The 20,461-nt window shown below is 34.0% G+C and overlaps 1 protein-coding gene across 4 annotated transcripts in view; it reads right to left on the minus strand.

The window, feature by feature from the left end:
- Nucleotides 1–20,461, minus strand: part of LOC119642249 (apoptosis-stimulating of p53 protein 1) — a 107,977-nt gene that overhangs the window by 66,162 nt on the left and 21,354 nt on the right. For all 4 annotated transcript variants that reach the window (XM_038041330.1, XM_038041329.1, XM_038041328.1 and 1 more), the window contains exon 3: nucleotides 5,187–5,240. In XM_038041330.1, the coding sequence (XP_037897258.1) occupies nucleotides 5,187–5,219 (33 nt within the window). In that variant the 5' untranslated portion in view covers nucleotides 5,220–5,240. The remainder of the gene's footprint in view (nucleotides 1–5,186; nucleotides 5,241–20,461) is intronic.

Raw genomic sequence — 20,461 nt, forward strand, 5'->3', positions numbered from 1 at the left:
TTCTTTAAGCCTTGCGTTGGCATTTTTGAGTGAGTGGCTTAATTTATACGTTGGCATGTGGTGCACTCATACTGTTTTTTCTATTCATCCAAGAGTTTTTTTGCTTTCTTTTAGTCTATATTTTTGTGGACAAAGTGCTATGAAACTAACGAACAATAAAAGTCAGAAATCGCTAGGGAGTTTTATTTAGTTCTCATTTCATTTTCAACAGAAACGTATAACTTTAACAAAAATGAAAACGTATGCTAAGAAAACGCAACAATAGCGTAATTAGTTTATGCAAATTTATTTTATTTTCCAGAAATTTAGATTTAACTGAATGAACATTAATTTGTTATCAACAAAAGTTAATCGTTAAACACATCGCATAATAAATAAATAAAGAATAAAATTCCTATAGTGTGTAAAGTGCACGAAATCTTTCTTAAGCCTGAAAGTATGCATCGGAAATCCCTTCAAAGCAAGTGAAAAACTAAGATCAACCAAGCAATATCTCAGTTAGATTTAGTTTCAGTTATGTTCTCTTCAACTTTTCAATATAAATCACAAAACAACTCGAATCGATTTGATGTTGGTTCGCTTACAATTAAAAAAGAATTTTATGATTACTTATGTATATAAACTTGTATTTTTTACTTGAGATTTTGTGAAATGACGTTCAAATTTTTATGAATTAAATGCACAAATGATTAGTATAGAAAACTTGCGGTTGCAGTAAGTACGTTCAAAATGTTACACTGTCAATAAAATCATAAATTTATATGTACTGTATGTACGTCGCATTTTTCCAATGTACCTTTAAACGAGTCTCTGAAAACAATATCTCCTTATTGATATGACTTGTTAAATGTTATATATTTTCATTCTGCCTTTCCAACTCTGAATCAGATGTGCGAGTGAGCGGGTGAGAGGGCTTATGTAAATCGACATAGAATCTGGACCTCCACGAACCACCACTCTGTTGTACTACCATCTATTGATCAATGACGAACGTTACTGCAATATTAACTTCTTTTGGGATTCTATACCAATTTTACTTGGTTACATTTTTTAAAGTATTTTATGATAACTTATGTTAACAGTATATTCGCATATGTTATGTTTCGGATATGTTGTATTGTAATAGTGTGGCGCTGGTGGTTCTTGCATGCTACTCTGCAAGAACGTAATAGAATATTTACACTTAAACGCATTTTAATCTTAAGATTTTTAAAATAAAATTTTCTTATTCACTGACCATTAGTAACGATGTATCGAGATGAGAAAATAATCTTTGGATCATATATAAGCTTTCTTTCGTAAAAGTTTAAATATTTCTTATACTTGTAGACCAAAAAGCAAGCAAAAGGCAATAAATGAAAACAAATAAGAAAATTATGCTACGCTGTAAGCGAATCTCTTGCAAACAGCACTTTTTTTCTAAAAAACCGCGAAAGAAAGAAATGTAAATAAATAAAGAATGAATATTGGGGAATGTATGGAAAAATTCTCATTTTTCCTTAATGAGTAAAAAATTGCAAATTTTTACGCAATCTTCACTATCAGAGTATATAAATCTCGTGTGACAAAGGAGTACTCGAGATCTTACACCAATCTTACCAATCGGTTCAGGAGGACTTTCTGAGCTGATATAAACCTGTTTGTCCGTCTAGATTTCTAGATAATCCACTGATCGTTATTTTTGCGGTCTTTTGATGAAATTCGGTATTCATATATACATATTTTAACCCAAGAACGAACGCAGTTGCAACTGGTTTGAGTAGGATTACTTTGTGGACCACTTTGCATAAGGAATCTTATTTTGAAAAGTTTTTATTTCTATATACGGATGGGGCAGTATATGTAATAGTGGCTCATGTCTCATTGTAGCGTTTGCGCTTGCTTTCTTTAAAAAGAAGGGAGATTTTCTCAATTAGTCTTGCATTGTATGATCTGCTTTTGATCGATTTCTTCCATTTTCAATGCTAACGTGACTGCATGTATTTCGAAAGTTTTTGATAACTTTGAAGCCGATATCTTAACTCTTCCCACCCGGAGAATGCTTACAGCTAACGTGGACGGATGGATAGGTGGATCTACAGACACTCCTGCATAGATTTGAAATACGATATCCACCAGTGTTCAGGGACAAATCTAGTTTCTAACTCTTTCGAAGTTTCTTGATAGGTGTTGCAAATATTTGCACCAAATCATTGCATGTTGAACAACCCAAATGTTAATGTACTTTTGGTGGTACAAAATCTTTTAAGTTAATATCAACACTATTAAATTGGAATTAAATCTTCATTCATTTGTAAACATTCTGAGATTATTTCTTTTGATTATTAAGTTGCATAAACACAGCAAATTTTTTTTACGTCCCATTCATACGCACTAACGCACTCATGCTGTCATGTATTCTTTATGTGCATATGTAAGATATGTGTGTAATCATTTATAATTTTCTCTTAAAAGTGTGCAAAATGTTCATTAGAAATAAAAGAGGAATTGCACGTACAAGCGCGTATACACAAACACAGAAATTCAGGCACAGAAATATTAAGAATAAAATGGTTACGAATAAATATTGTATTTATGCGACGCATCAAAAAGGGGATATATAGATAGATAGATAGAGAGAGAGAGAGAGAAGGTTACATTCATATATTGAAGGTATGTGGGATGATCTCTTAGAGGTAAAATTCATAAAATTTAATAAATGCATACTTTAGCTTGCGTTCATAAGCACACAAGCATACGCACTTAAATTAAGTAAAATTTTTTGAAAAGGAGAAGAACACTTTAGATGGGTTCGTTCGAACTGCAAATTGATAACTTCTAAAAATGCTTTATATTGTTAACACTAAAACAATAAAGCCTTACGAATTTACTTACTCCATTTCTAGCATATGAAAATGTGTACGATTAGCGCTAAGTGATATTTAATCTTCAAATGCAAACAGTGGTTAAAAAAGTAGGTCAGCTCTTAGCTTCATCAATAGGTGGGTTAAAGATTTGGACAACCTTTACGTCACAAAAGGCTTATAAATACCGTTAATTACGCCCACTACGACCATGCCTAAGGCGTCTGCTTAACAAGCTATAGCTGTTACGCGTAGATGAGGACATCTGGTCAGAACTAATTTCTCCTATGTTCTCTTCTGAACTTAGAAGCGACGAGAAGGGCGCCAGCTAGGAACTGCATGCCTACACGCATTCTCCATTTCGGATAAAAGTGAATACGTGAAACGTACGTCACTTCATCGATAACGTTTTTGAGAGTTACTAAGTGTTAATGTTTTTTTCTTTATCTTCCGTTTGCCATTCTAGGCTTACGGTTAAGTATTGCAAGACGTAGGCTATATTACCTCTAATCTTTTGCTTATAATATATATATTTTGTAATAAGCCATAATGATGAGTAGCTACTAATAGCTAAATAAATAAATTAAAAAACTTTTGGCCATGTTGTATATACCTATTGATTTGCGTGTATTTTCATCTAATTACGTTTTTGTTCAAATTCCTTTCCGTCTAACTGTTCGTTTACCTTACTATATGTCCTTCTAATGACCGGTTTAGGTAATCGTCTATTCGTGTAATCGTCTTTTCATTCAAGACTGCTCTTTTAACCGATTGGCCATCTAAGCCTACATCTAATAAATTAACCTTTTCGTTCATCTGACCGTTTTCCGAAAAGAGTGATTTTGTAAGAGACTGACCACATAAGTGTTTGTTCATTTATATGCTGGTACTTCTTTTACTGATCTGCTCCTATATGTCTCAGATAAAATTCTGCAACTGCTTTGTAACTTTTTCAATATAAATTTAACAAAACAGTAACTAAGAAAACGAAGACAAAAACAAGTTCGGAACATAACAGCAATCAATATATTATTTACTTATATAGAAAGCGTTTACTCTCAGAGTAGAAGCAATGTTTATATTGGTATGATATGATCATTTGAATATTAATTTAGCTATATGAATTTAGCTTCAAAGCTGGTATGTCTTCTACTATGAAAATGATCCGATATATGCGACCTTTATTGAAAGCTTGCACAAATCAGATAGCCATAATAAATTTACATCAATTTCGAACTTTAACGGCCTTAATTTTTGACCATAGAGGTTGCAACCAGCTAACCGCCTCGCTCATTTCAAGCAGCTTTGTACATTTTTGACCGCGATTTATTTTGCATGTTATTATCGCGTATTGCCCACTTTTGATCGCTCCTCATCAATACCTGCGAAAATACGTCGATTTCAGTGTGGCAGCGACTTGCAGATGGAAGTATGGTGTAAAAAATTTTTCGTGCGTTAGCCAACTACTGGCTTTTTTTTGCATCACGCCTTACGGTTCAAAACAGATTTTGTTAAGTTCTAGCTCCGAACCGAAGTCATCAGATTAAATGTATTGGTCCTCCTTAATGTTTTGAAGAATTTCATTGATTTGCTTAGCGACTGATTGATCTGAGGGCAGCGGTTCTTTAACATCAAAATAAGCATAAGTAACTATTTGCAGGCTATTGACATATCTTAACCATAGATACCAGCAATTCTTGTCAGAAGGTTGCCAAGAACTGTCGCCTTGATAGCAACACAGAATATAGCGAATTATTTTAGAACATTAAATCATTGCGAAAATTAAGTTATTGCCTGGTTGCATAGTCGAACAGACAAGAGAATCGTGATTACCAAGTTAGTGTTCGCAGATTGCAATCTCACAGCGACAGGCAGTCCACAGATAGTCATACCTTTATTGAGTGCTCAGTTCTTACCGATTGGGCAAAGACCCAAAAGGCTGCGGTCACTACCTCTTTATCTGTTTCTCTTTCAACATTTCTTTCTAAGCATCGCCTAGTTAGATGCGTAGGGGACATTTCATGAGTAATCGGTTAAATATATAAAAAAAGTTCAACCTTTTCGTTCGATTTAAGTTTTCTATACATTATTGTCTTTTAGAAGCACTGCAGTATGGTTCAATGCAACTTGTGTTGCCAAAATTACATAAGTCTAAAGCCAGCTGCACGAACTTTTCGCTTGACTCAGTAAATTTAACTCTCACTTCGTGTAGATTCCTATCGATTTTTTTCTTTCTATTATGAATGTTTCAGAAACTAAGTCCTCGCAAATGTTTTCGAAAAACCTGGCGCTCCTCGAAAACTTTAACTGATATTTTATGTAGATTAAGGAATTGATACTCACAATATCGTCCAAATTGTTCGTCGGCTCCTTCATACCATGACGTAAATTAAATATCTAAAAAAAATTGATAAAGAAAAAAATAAAATAAAGTTAATTTCAATCAAACAGCAAACAAAGGTCTAAAAAGTCGAAACTACATTATAAACAATTCACTTAAAGAATATCTGAAATACGTATGTGTTTGCGATTACACGTAGTTCAAGACATTTCAATTATTATATATAACCAAACACATCTAGGTTTGCTTACAATGACTTTGATAAAGTGAGTTTTGGAGCGATCAAGATGGCAACAAGTCGGTTTAATCGAAGAGAAGATTACTCCCTGTAGAGATGATCTAATATTGAATTGAGTTAAAATGAAAAGTAATTTCCAACAGAAAAAGAGTATCCATATAGAAGAGATCAGAGAAATCTAGTTAAAGATAAAGAATGGTTGCAAACTTTTTTCCCTTTTATTTTCAGCAAGTTACGTCAACAAAATGGCAAACAAGTAAGATCTTTAACTCGCTTTACCTTTGTTGATGCAAGTTTTCATTATTAGTTGGAGAAAACGTAATTTTACCCCAGCCTTAAATTATTTTTCTCCGTTTAATAATAATTTCATACAAACTCTTTTTTTATTAATTTATTTGAAGCATAAGCGCAAAATTGAAAACTAAAAATGAAAGGAGATTAAAACACGAAATATTTTCAATTAAACAGCTGAAATAATCGCAAACTGTCAGTCATTGTTTGGGTCTAACCATAATTAATTTCACTTAAATGCCAACCGATCCTTTTTCAGTTTTAGGGTAATTTGTGCTCGTAAGTAAAAAAAAGGTTAGGTCTTTATTTATATATGTGTAGGCAATCATGTCTATTAAGGAGTATATTAGTTTGGGGAAAAAGAAATCCATTATTTTTTCGGTAGATGGCTGCACTGATAGGTTTCTCGTAAAGTATCGATCAAACAATTTCCGATACTGTACATTTACATATTGTACATTTCGCAGTAAAAAAAATTCTTTTGCTGTTTTTTGTTTGGTGCATTCAGTTGTGAGTTACAGCGTGTTAAAAATGGAAGTGAACAAAGAGAAAATTCGGTACATTTTACAGTTTTTCTTTGACAAAGGCGAAAATGCAAGCCAGGCGGCTAAAATTGTGAATGGTGTTTATGGTTCCGATACTGTAACACCCAATTATGTGCAATTTTGGTTTCGTAGATTCCGTTCAGGAATTTTTGATATTAAAGATGCACCTCGCACAGGTAGGCCGGTCGGCGAAAATGTCGATAAAATCGGAGAAATGATCGAAGTTGACCGCCATGTTAGCAGTCGTAACATCGCCCAGGAGCTAAAAATCGACCATAAAACAGTTTTAAACCATTTACACAAAGCTGGATTCAAAAAGAAGTTCGACGTTTGGATGCCACACCAATTAACAAAAAAAAACATGATGGATCGAATTTCCATCTGCGAAGCCTCGGCCAAACGGAATGAGATAGACCCATTTCTTAAACGGATGGTGACTGGAGATGAGAAATGGATCACATACGATAACCCTGTGCGAAAACGATCGTGGTCAAAGAGCGGTGAAGCACCTCAAACGGCCAGGAAGGTTTTGCTATGCATTTGGTGGGACTGGAAGGGGATTATTTATTATGAGTTGCTTCCATATGGCCAAACGCTAAATTCTGATCTCTACTGTCAACAACTGGACCGTTTGAAGATAGCGATTGACCAGAAACGGCCAGAATTGGCCAACAGGAGAGGTGTCGTGTTCCACCAGGACAACGCTAGGCCACACACATCTACAGTGACTCGCCAGAAACTTCGGGAGCTTGGTTGGGAAGTTTTTATTGCATCCGCCATGCAGTCCGGACTTGGCACCAAGCGATTATCATCTTTTTCGTGCATTGCAAAATTACTTTAATGATAAAAAATTGGAATCTGGGGAGGATTGTGAAAATCGACTACTAGAGTTTTTTGCAAATAGAGACCAGAACTTCTATGAGAGAGGCATTTTGAAGTTACCTTTAAAATGGCAACAAATCATACAACAAAACGGTGCACATTTGATCTAAATCGGACAATCCGAAGCATGTTAAATAAAGTCCTGAAGTTCATCTAAAAATAATGGATTTCTTTTTCCCCAAACTAATATGTTTACTGTTCTCCTTTTTCTCTTACTTTAAATTCCGTCTCAATATAGAGAACATTTTGTTTTTATTTTTTTTCTGAACTTCTCTTCTGCTTGCTTAGTTAGTTTTGTTGAACAATCTTGACAAAACTTACAAAACGCTTGCATAAAATGTTTGCGTATATAACCGTGTATACTTACTTGTAAATGTGTGTATATGTGTGTGCACAGAATAATTTAAAAGTACTTTTACTTCATTTACATTTCAATGCGCACACACGTACACACACACGAGCGCGCACGTAAGCTTACATCATAGCTGCTGTAAGTTACTTCATTTTTAAAGCCGTCTACATGACGGGACCTGCTCTACACTATCTTTGGAAGTTGACATAATATGTACAAATTCGAATTTGCATTCGCATTCGTTCTTAGCTTGCGAATGTAATGACAATTTTTTTTCCATTTTCCATATATATATATATACATATATATATGCTTATGAAATTCGAATTATTTTTTTAAATAATTTATAAGACTCTTAAAATTAATTTTTAAATTTCACTTGAAAATAATGTCATTAAGACTCTTTCAAGCCTTATTTATTAAAAATACAATTTGGTGGAGGTAACAAATTAAAACAAATTCAATTATGTCTAAAGGTTCACATATTTTAAAGGTAATTTCAAACGCCCAAGATAGTATAAAATTCGTATGTGTGATCGGGAGTTTAGAAGTTGTTCCTGGAAAGTCTACACCGCGTGCACTGAAGAAATTAGACATTAATAGATAAAGGTGTGAAGTTGTATATAAATAAAACTAGCACAGGCACAAACCAAAATGTTAAACATTGGCGGGATATTAGATTCATTTTTCACAGCAATTGGTTTGGCCACAGTGACCATCCGAACATTGCCACTCTATATTAGTTCGCATAGAACAAACTTTCACTTCCAAAGTATCTAAATAAAGTTTTCCCGAAGAAAACTAAATATACAATGTACACTTTTGGGAGGGTTATTGATCAACGATTCAAGAAGAGAGACTTCGTCTAACAGAGCTCTGTTCGAATTTTTGGTTTGTTCCTTTGCTAGCTATATTCAAATATAACTTCACATACGTTTAATAAGTGACGATAACGCTTAAGGTAGACTGAGCTACGATCCGAAATCCTTTTAACTATGCTCGTTCGTATGCCCGTGTGTATGTGTATTCATACAGTTGGAAATAGTAGTAGCACCAACCAGTCCGCGAGAGAGTCATGTCCATATTATAATACAACCACGCGGATGCAAGTGCGGACGAACGGATATAGCAACCAAACATGCTTATATCGAAAGTCAGAAAATGATTTACGAGATTTCGCGCAAAAAATTTTAGTTCTGCAAGCGATCAAAACGCGCATACATCCGAGCGTCTCTAATTAAAGCTACCCAGGAAATAATTTTCTACTTGGCCTGTGAACAACTCCCAATATTCTCCAGACTTGTCACCCTATATTTAATATTAGTTCAGACGATGCATTTATAGTTAGCTGACCAGTGGTTCTGTAAACCCCCGAAATTTCTACTTCTTAGGCTACCGGATGAAAGGCAAAGGACCACAGCCGTTCAAGGTGAATATTTGGATTGTTAGGCTTTGTAAAAAGTAATATATTTTAGAAAAATTTCCATTCGATCAAAAAATATCGAGAATTTAACCGAAGAACTAATAAAAAAAAAATTAGGATACTTATGTTTTAAGAATTTTTCTAACCAGTCGGAGTTAGTGAGTGAAAACCGAAACTTATTACAATTAAAGACTTTAGCAAATACATAACAATTTTCAGATTTACTGTTGCCTGGTAACCCCCAAAACTTTAAATAATGCCTAAACCATGTGAGAAATGATAGTAAGAATTTTTTGACAAGTCGTTTATACTTTTACAACTTAAAGCAATTAAATTTTATGGTAAGGTGTAATGTTAATATATAAATTGTTTCATTTAATTTTCTGTCTTAAAGGTTTCTTCAATGCTTTTCATAAATTCTAATGAAAAAGAGTAAATGGAACTTTTAACCAATAATAGAAATAGTAATAATAATAACTAACAATCACATTGATGAGATTAAATTAAAAGAGTTTTTTGTTCGTCAGTACAACAGCTTTTTTAAATTACAAACAAACTGTCTATGAACGTAATTAGATTAAATTGAATTAAAATTTCTATGAAGAAAATGGCAATGAAAAGAAATGAAATGTCAAACAAATACTTATTAATATCGTGACATTGATTCATGAGCGTACTTATATGCGTTTTCATAACAAAATTTTATATTGTCATTCATCAGTTCTACTTCATTTGAATAAAAGCAATTTATTTAACATCGGTTATGGTTGAATGATATGTGAACATAGAGGGAAAAAAGTGAGACACCATATACACTCCGTATGTTAAATATCAATTTTTGTTATTGCGATTTATTATATACTTCCACATATGGGCACAAAAGCTTTTGCATCTACAAGTAGTATAAAAGCCAAAACCACATGAAATTATGTAAACTCACCAAAATAAACAATTATTTGCTTTTTATTTTTCTCTCATTTTTTTCTTTTTTTTTTGATTGATCGACTTAAGTCGAGTGCAATAGTGTATTACGTTTAAGAGGGATTATACTGGATAATATAAGTGAATATAAAAATCGTTCAATAAATATTAGCACAAGTCAAGTAAAGTTTAAAAACCTAGAATCCGTTTTTTATATAGGAGGTCACCGAAATCTGAGATTAATATTCTTCCCTTGTTTCCGTAGCACGCTGTAGGCGCAATACCAAACTACTAAACGAATTCAGGTAACAGTAAAGCAAAAAACAGCGAAGGAGTTAGCAAACGTAGCTGGAGTAACTATGTGGTGTACGCAGTAAGCGTGCGGTGTATAAAATAAGTGTGTGGTGTATAGAATAGAATTGCGGTGTATAGAGTAATTGCGTGTCGTATGTCAAGTAATTTTGCGGTGTATAGAGTAGGTCTGCGGTGAACGGTGTAAGTCTGTTGTGCGTAAAATAACTGAAACAAGAAAGAAGTGTAGTGCATAGTCAAACTTTTATGTAAAATTTTATAAAAATTTATTAAACAAGAGCAATTAAAAAAAGATTTTGATAAAAAGTGGCTGACAGTAGCAGACGTAAGAAGAACACTCTAATTGGAATAATGAGAGTGTTGATACCTACAGGGTGTTTAAAAAAAACCAATTAACCTTTCAAGCCAACTAGCGGGAAGTACTTATTATCAAGTATGATTTTAAAAAATCTATTCAAGTCATAAAACTGTACCAGTTGTTTTGGTGTTGTAGCTGAAAACTACAAAGTGGATACGATCGACGCAAGACAACAAAGTCAGTCGAAGAAAATCATCCCGAAAGGCAAGCAATAGATGCGGAAACAAAAATTTGAGAAAACGAAAGCAAGAAGACTAAACATAAGCATCATACGGGAGTTTCTCGTGTTAAACAACGCTCGAATTGATCACTTTGTGGTGTTTTAATCAATTCAACGCCCTTTAGATCTGCCGACGCGACATGCATAATGTGAAGAATATCATTAACATACTTCTCACCAAATTCCGAAACGATCAAACCAAGAAAATCGTCATCCAGAAATTTAAGCATAAGCGACAGAGAAAAAATAGAATAACGCCAGGCAAAAGAACAAGATCTAAAAATGACGCAATATTTAATAATATAGGATGCAATGGTGATATCAAATGAGTGATTAACATAGGCAGAGCAGCTGACGTTCTCTGAAAGATAGTAGCGAGAGTTTGTTTATGGGGAGGGCATTAGCAAATGAAGAAAGTTATATATATAAGATATATGGATCGAAGCTTTATAATGTCCCAGGGCCATTTTTAATATAAATTAAATGATAAGTTCTATACATTTAACATTTTTCTCTAACTGATTGTTAAACTTATAGAGAGAGATGTATAGAGAAAGATAGAGAGCATGAAAACAATCATAACGTTAATCGAATGAAACTAAAAAATATCCACTTTCACACATTGCTGGAATTTTGCTTATAGTTAAGGGGAGTTAAGTAACTCCTACTTAAGAGTTCGTGTACAAAAATCTGCTGACTAGAACTCTTTCTGTTAAAGTTAAAATGCTACAAACGCCCTTAAGCAAATCAAGTCAATCGGTGAAAAATATTAGCGGACAAGTTCAGTTTGACTTTGCCTGTTGGATGATAAATATACCCAAGACAAAGAGCGAATCTGACAAAGAAAAAATCGTACTGAATACGTAAATATCTTCTGCGACCTAAATGATAACTTAACTTAAAACTTATCTTCAACTTCCACATAATGTGACTGGTTTCTAAGCTTAAGCGTCTAATTGAGAAGCAATAGAAGAAAAAACAAGAGTTTAGTCAAAATCGTAAATTCTTTTAGTCAAGTTCGTGCCGAAATTGAAATTGGTGGGTGCGGAGCAAATCTCGTGTCGCTCGATCAATGTGTATGTAACTTTTGTCTCTAATGACCGTGTAGAAAGAGTACGGATTTCTAAGGGTGTGACGACAATGTATCTCTATACAAATACCTCTCAAACAAGATAAACGTAGCCCACAAGGATGCCCCTACAATAGGCGTAACTTCTATTCTCCTACTATCGGATATAAGAGAATTTTAAGTTGGTATATTCCTTCTGCCTTTTTATAAAGTTGAAGTAAAACCGTGGTTGGCGTCAGATGTCTTTAAATTAAATCGGTGCGGATAACCTCAGCTCAGTAAATATCAGCTTTTAGATTTTGATTCCAACTTTTTCAATTTAGATAATGACCGCATCATACCTTAACCACTAAATCTAGAGAAGATTTCATGCCATTCCTTTGACTAATTTATGCTCGTTACAAGAAGAATACCAAAGTGAATGTACTCTTAACAAACGATGACAAGTACAAAAAACTTACGCGATACTTTCTTAAACTTTGCGGTGAATGTTTATATAAAAAATGATTATTGTCTAAAAGTTTTTGTTTGGTTTCCGAAAAGATATTCTATTACGTGGTATAGTGTGGTTTATTGTCTTCTCTCTTACGAAAACATTCAGGCTTTGATGTGTGAAATAAACAAGTGAAAGAGATGTATATGTGTTTAGATTACGAGGGCAATATGGTGAACAATTTTATATATATTTATGTGCTGGGAAAGGAAATGCGCTTTTATTTTTTTTCTCATTCATTCATTATTAATTTGTGTTAACACGATGCACTAAATGCGAAGATATGGTAACGTTTTGCTTAGCGTAGATCTATGCCTTCGATAACACTGGGCATTACGTGAGATAACTGAATTTGCTGAGTTGTCTTAATAAAGGAGTACTTGTGTCTTTAAAGAGAAAAGTAATTATTACCTACGCTTGTATAATGGCAGAGAATATTTTAACAAGTTTCAAAAGCGTTGTTCGTAACGAAAGGAATCCGTGAGGAAAAGGTGGTGGTTTTAAGGCATTGTCGCTCTCAAAAAAATCATTTTTTGAAATTATGCTAAAATTTCAATCTTAAAGTTTTCTTTCTTTCATGTAATTGCACCGAATACGAAGCCTTTCCTGCGTGGCAAAGTCATGCAATTATTATGCAAACTCAACTAGTGATGATAGTTTAGTGAGAGATAACTTTGTAAAAACAATCTAAAGAAGCATTCTTTTGACAAATTACTATAATGGTAATATTCAAGAGAGTTGTTAAGCATATTTTGAAGCTTTAAAAAAAAAAAATGTTTACTTGAGTGGCCGAGCAGACAAATGATCTCGACTGCCAACTCAATGGTTGTCGGTTCAAATCTCAAGTGCGGTAGAGTTTTCAATAAAGCGGATAGATACTAATGCTTTAGCAACCGAGTCAGTTATCATGTAGAAAATTATTTCAATACAAACATGCCATCACATGGCAAAGAGGATGAGAAGAAGAGAGGTCGGGTACTACACGGATATTAAGAGGAATACCTTTAATGGACCATAGAAAATTGCATTACAAGGATTTAAGTTTTTACATTGCACTGGCTTAGTCTTATAAAAACCTATCTCCTTGATGGACCTAGGGGAACATTTAAGTCATTCTGTTTTAGCAAAATCGGCGAGTCGATAATAGCAATTAAAACAAAAAAGTAATGCTTAAGATAAGCCTACGTTTCTCAAGTGCATGTAACGTTATAACTAATGTCCTATTTTCGTGCGGTGGAAAGAAGACATGTGGAATCCAATCTAAATTTCCTTATGCAAACAGCAGGAATTGGTTTTGTATGGATTCAATTAAATCAACTAAGATGAATGATAAGAATGTGATCATGCGATTGAGGCATATTCCAGTATGTCAGGCCGCGTTTATTTATTTATTTATTTATTTATTCCACTTATACAAGAAACTCAACTAAAACAAAATGGCAGTCGAGTTCAATTGACTCTTAAGTAAATCTTAAAATTAATTAATAATAAAACTTAGTATAAGTACAATAAAACAAATAAGGAGGAAAAAAAAAGGAAGAAAAAAAAAAAGCATGTACACAAGTAGCATAGAGCCACACCCACAACCGATACAGGACCAAATTGCAAGTGAACCCCTAAGCCATCGCAAACATGTATAAGCTTGGCAACCGATAACTGTTAACAACAATTCATTTTCGACTCATAATGACATATTTAAGGTTAAGTCAGTTTAAGTATGACATAGGTAAATCGCGCTTATTAAGCAATATTGCTTTGATGGACTTTAAAGAGTCCGTTAATGAGAATAGATGATAGACATCATTTAGGTTCTTGCAAACAACTCTGAGCGGGTTAAACAGTTCAAAATTATATTTGCATTGACTAAGCTTTATCAACATAAAGTGCCTAGAGAAACGGTTAGGGACATTAAAGCCTATCTCACGAAGTAATGCGGGCGAGTCAATTGCACCATTTATTAATTTGATTAAGAAGGAAACCCCAAGAACAAATCTACGTTTCTCGAGTGACGGTAAGGATAACAGAAGCAACCTATTTTCATAGGGTGGAAGAGGGGAAATCGGGTCCCAACCCAAATTCTTAGGGGCAAACAGCAAGAATTGCTTTTGTATAGATTCAATTGAATCTACGTAGCACCTATATGAAGGAGACCACACAACAGAGCCGTACGCGAGTATATGTTTAACCAAACACATGTACAGCCTTTTCGTAATATAAGGATCATCAAGCTCTTTGGACCACCTCTTTATAAAACCAAGCGCGGACCTAGCTTTGCTTAACGAGGACTCAATATGCAAATTGAAACGTAACCTATAATCGAATAGAACGCCTAAATCTATGAACGAATCGACGTCTTCCAACCTGTGCGAATCAATGAAGAATTGAGTACTGAACGACTTCCTTCTCAAGAAAGAAAGCTTCTTACATTTATTTAGATTTAGTTTCAGAAGATTGAGAGAGCACCATGAAACCAAATTGTTCAAATCACTTTGAAGATGATGTGATTGCGATTCTACGGAAAAAGAAGAAAACAGTTTCACATCATCAGCATACATTAAAATCTAACTGAATTTAATCACGGAGGGCAAATCATTGATGTATAAATTAAATAAAATAGGTCCCAAGTGGCTACCTTGAGGTACGCCAGAAGTCACGGGGAATTCATCCGAGGTAATGAGGTTAAACAAAACCCTGAATGAGCTACCATACAGATAAGAGCTTAACCATTCAACTAAGAAGAGAGGAAAGCCAGAGGTCTGGATTTTAAATCTAAGAAGTCTATGATTAACCATATCAAACGCTTTGCTAAAGTCAGTGTAAATGACATCAGTGCGAGAACCACTAGTAAAAGCCTTGAAAACATGAGAAGTAAACTCCTACAGATTGGTCACCGTAGATCTTCCCTTTCGAAAACCATGCTGGAAAGGAGAAATATACAATTTCATGGAAAAGGCTATATGCTGAGCCACAATTCGCTCGAACAGTTTAGGTAAGACACTCAACTTGGCAATGCCTCTGTAGTTCTCTACAAGTTGCCTACTACCACTTTTGTGAATAGGAATAAGGAAAGAAGTCTTCCAACACAAAGGGAAAACACCTAAATTCAAAGACTTATTAAAAATCTTTGAGATAACATCACAAAGCTCGCCAACACAAGATATAAGTACACATGAGGGAATCCCATCAGGTCCAGGCGAACAAGTATATTTCAGAGAGCTCAATCCTTCAAAAATGTCATTTTCAGATATAACAAAGTTAGGAATTGAAATCGAATTAGAAATCGGATATGGATAATTTACCGATAAATCAAAATTGGCAGTTGAAAAGTTCTGTCGGAAGTATTCCGCAAAGAGATTTGAGGTTTCAAAATCATCCGCGGACTCGGAGCCATTAAAAGACACAAACGACGGATTTATGGAGATTTGTCTTTTGGAATTAACGAATTTGAAAAAGTATTTAGGGTTAGCAAACAAGGAGGATTTAACAAACTGAAGGTAACTGCAGTAGTATTGGCGGTTGAGGGAATTAAATTTACGCCTTGCAACAGAGTAAGCGAAATAGTCGAGAGAAGAACCACTTTTCGAAAATTTTTTGAAAAGCTTGTTTTTCCTATTCTTGTTGTATTTAATTGTTTTATTAAACCACGGGGGAGCCTTGCTTCGAGGACGGGACTGCTTGATCGGAACGGATGCAGAAATAGCTTGATTTAATATATTGTAGAACGACGACAGTAAGCTATCAATGCTGATCTCAATGAATCTGAGAAATCGCGAACAAAATGAGAAAGATGTGATTTTAGTATGGAAACATTGATTTTATGGAAATCATAAAGTTGATATGAAAAATTTGAATTTTGGACGTTATAGAAGTTCAACGAACCAAAATACTTGTAATGAAAGGAAACACCCAATGCTGGATGATATGGATCCTCAGGTAAACTAAACGGAAGACAACGATTAACGCAAACCTCAGGAAAATTTGCAAGGCAGAGATCAAGAAATCTCCCATTACAATTAGGGGTACCATTGTATTGAACTAAATTATTATCAAATAATTCATTGAAGAACACAACGGCTTTATCAGATGTTGAGGAAGGGATCAAACAGCCAGAACTATCACTGTAAAACCAATTGACTTGAGGCAAATTGAAGTCACCCAACGCAAGGACTATATCGGCAGGTTTAGATTGCTTGGCCACTTCACAAATGAGGACGGCCTGTTTCTTATATACTGAGATATCCGAATTTGAGGGAATATAGGAGCAGGCCTTATAATTTGCGGTTCATATTGTCAAGAGCCTTACTAGGTCTTCTTCTCCTGAAATATACCCCGAATAAATAGAGCGCGAAACTCCCCAAAAAAAAGAAGGGTGGCTAACACGTGAAAGCTCCACCTCCCTTCCTTTCTTCCCTTCTAAATCCTTTTCGCAATTCTGAGAAAATTGTCGTTTTTTTAAATTGTTTTTGATAACTCAGAATTTTCAAGTGCCCTGGCACACCCACCATTGAAGAAATTCCTCACTCAACTTTTTCATTACTCTCTCATGCCCAATTAGCCCCATAGAAAAAATTGCGATATTTTTCATGTCTGTGAACTCATTTCAGTTGTTTATCTAAAAGAGCTAAATGAAATTCGTTAGATGGTTTGACCGTCTTTAGTCATCTCAATTAAAAGACTTAGTGCTTTTTATCGCAAACACATAGCACACCGTTCCTACAGACAGTATGACGTTACATTTTCATGCTGTTTTCCAATAGCAACAAAAATAAAATGTTTTTTTTTTCGATTTTTACCTTTTAAAAGCAAAATTCAACTATTTACTAAAACTATTAGTATTTCCTATAGATCAAATGGAATGTCGATAACTAGATTTTGTCTACGTTTGTGATGTTAAAAGCAAACTTTTCTTTATCTCTTCATGTAAAAATTTAATGTTTAAACACTTTTTCAAAAGAAATGATCTTTTTTTTTTAAATAACGAAAATGTTTTTGAAAAAAATCAGTGCTGACTACTTGAAAATTCGATCTAGTACCCATAACGAAATAAAAATTTCTCGCACCTTCAGACCAAATGTCACGCTGCTCATGTACACTTCACAAAACGTATGCGTCAAATTGACGGGTTTCGGTAAATTATAGTGTCAAAGGATCCAAATTGTAAAGTGGCAAAAGTTGCATTACACATTTGACGCGTTGGATAACAGCTTTGTTTGACGTATATTACTAAAACAGATTTGCCAAATCCGGACCACGAAATGGATGGATGAAATGATTTATGTACTAGCGTCAAATGCTTGATCGGTGCCAAAGGAAATGTGATGTAAGTGGCAAAGTGGAATTTCAGCAATGACATTTTGTAGACGATCTGGCGAATTCTCCCATCCTGCATTTCCCGTTTCTTTTGGGATGTCATGTACAATGCATTTTCTTTTTTAAAAGAGGAATATTCTTCTCTCAAAATGTTATGCAAACGTTCCTGCTGTTGGGAAATGCACTAATGGAGCATAATAGTAATCTAATACTAGGACACTCAAAGTTTTCTTATTAAAATCAAACACTAAAAAATATCTAAACGTATATAAAAAACAAAAATAAAAAATTTTATTAACATGGTCCTGGAATATGCAGAACAATTTTTCGAATTTCTTAAAAGCGAAACGAGAGCCTGAAGGTTTTTGAAAACCTCTGCTTTCTTCATTTAAAATCTTTTCCTACCGTGCCACTATAGATCACTATTTGCGATCCACAGAAAAGCAAACACTCTTCGTCAACTGTCGGCCCATTCTTTTCAAGCTGATTAATATAATTTTTTTTTTGGAAAAAATTGGCAATAGATTCGACCAGCTTTAATTAATATACCGTCAAAGTAGGCGAATAAAAGTAGAAGCTACCAGTAGGCAACAAGAAAGTTAAAGAGAAAATGCCTTCGACCCATATGGTTATACAAGACCATTGGATCATTTAATATATTGGTCCATCCACAATGACCCATTTTTATTGTTCTTAAATAGTTAAGGGATAATTTAAACTCAAAAAAAAAAAAACCCGTGAGATAGTTACGTTCGGCGGAATCTCGCATACTCACTAATATACTTTTCGCATTCCACTCTCCAAGTTCTTTTATTTGATACCCATATCAATAGTATTATTTGAAAAAAGGTAATCGCTGTGTCTACCTTATTCATTTTAGAATGTACCCCTTTTTAAGCAGATAATATATCTTCATTTGAGGAATGTAAAAAAAAGTTTTAAGCATTCTGCCTTGTGTGCATTCTGAAAACTACGTATAAAATCTCAAAAAAGGGAAAAATTTATAATTTAACCACTTGTACCTTGGCGAGGTCATGGCCGATATTTTCCATTTTCGCACGTAAAGAGTGGAGTGTTTCGTAAAGTAAATTTTGAGCTTTCTAGCTTTTGTAATTTCTGAGTAACGGGCAAGAACCCACAAATTTTTGTTAAGAAAAACGAAGTTGCTTTCAGTTTATCCTCTACTGCGGTCTTCTGCTCTGACCAATTTGGGCCATTTGCAATACTGATCTGCGTGCGAAAACTTCAAATGTTTCTAGCAAATTTGAGCCGATATCTTCATTTCTTCACATCTTCAAAACAGTGCTAACAACAAAAAACCCTACACAGACACACAGATGGACAGACGTGTCTAAATCAACTCAAAATTTCACGCTGATCAAGAATGCATATACTTTATAGAATGTCTGAAGCATTCTTTTATAAGTTACGTTACGTTATGAAAAAATGAGTATACCCACATCTTACAGTGGTGGGTTTAAAAAAAACAGCAGAAACCAATATCCCTTACGTTAGCCAAACTTGCTTCTCCCACTGGTCATCATGTGTTTTCGTTGAAGTGTAAAAGTTCATTAATTGAATGGCATATGACTTAACCTTCAAATTTTGAAACTTGATCAAAGAATCTTGATAAAGAACAAAAACATTGTGCTCAATAATGAAATTAATAAAAATTGACTAAATAAACAGAGTATACAGATTTTTTGACTTGTTGATATTTTTTAGATTTTCTATTGCCACGACACTCGAGCAGGCATGAATTCGCACAATTCTAACGCAAGTCAAGGATTGCCAAAAAAAAAAGCTGTTACGCTATGATTTAAAATGATACTTGCTTAAAATTCGGTTAAAAGGTTGGTTGCGTGATTTTTAAGAGATCGTTCATGCACATACTTACACGTAATATTAGAAATACATGCATACCTTAAGGTTGGGACGACGATGGCAATTAATTAAAAGAAGTGCTCAAATACACAGTTTTTAATATTTAATAAAATTTGTTAAAAACAGGTAAGATTATTATAGTCGCGCAAGTCCAATCATCAGATACCCTATACCATATCGTCTAATATAGTTAATTTTTCAATCGATTTGGTAGTACAAAGCAAAAAATTGAACATCGTTTTCATGCAAACACATCCTGTTCAATGAAAGTCCGCATATTGAAGGATGCCCAAAATATCACAGGACCTGGTCAAAATTTAACAAACTTAATTTACTTCCCAAATATTTTATTATTATTATTATTATTATTTTAATTTTAGACTAATGAATTGAATTCTTAGACTAAAAAAAAAAGACATTGAGCACTAGCAACACAGGCCGATATTTTATTATTATTCAGCTTACGTTAGAAAAAACTAGAAATAAACTTTTTCGCCATTTAAGAGTTTGCTTGTCAAGGTATCCTCTGTAAACGTTGGGGGCAAAAGAATTTATCTGTGTGATCCAAATTCAATATAATTAATTTTTTGGTCAATCGCTACCAAAGGGAGTGGGGTCCAAGAAACATATTCAAATTTTATTCAAAACATATTTTCATCATAAAACATAAATAAATAATTTTTCTTTGGCATATAAAAGTTGACTTTGGCGGAGAATCCTTATATGGGGTGGATAAGGTTGATTTCTTTGCAAATTTATTACCATAAACTAATTTTTACCATGCAATATTTACCTTCTTCCCATATAAAGATTTACTTTGCGTAGCAACACTGTTATATGAGAAGGGATTCGAAAAATTGCCCCAGTTAATCCAAATTTTCACACTAGAAATGCTACTAGTCAATGACTTTTGTGGAGAAATTTTGAAAATTATAATTTATAATTATAGCGCTTTTTCAAAAAATGACGTTAATGCGAA

Source organism: Glossina fuscipes, unplaced genomic scaffold (genome assembly GCF_014805625.2).
Source record: "Glossina fuscipes isolate IAEA_lab_2018 unplaced genomic scaffold, Yale_Gfus_2 221, whole genome shotgun sequence".
Lineage (NCBI taxonomy): Eukaryota > Metazoa > Arthropoda > Insecta > Diptera > Glossinidae > Glossina > Glossina fuscipes.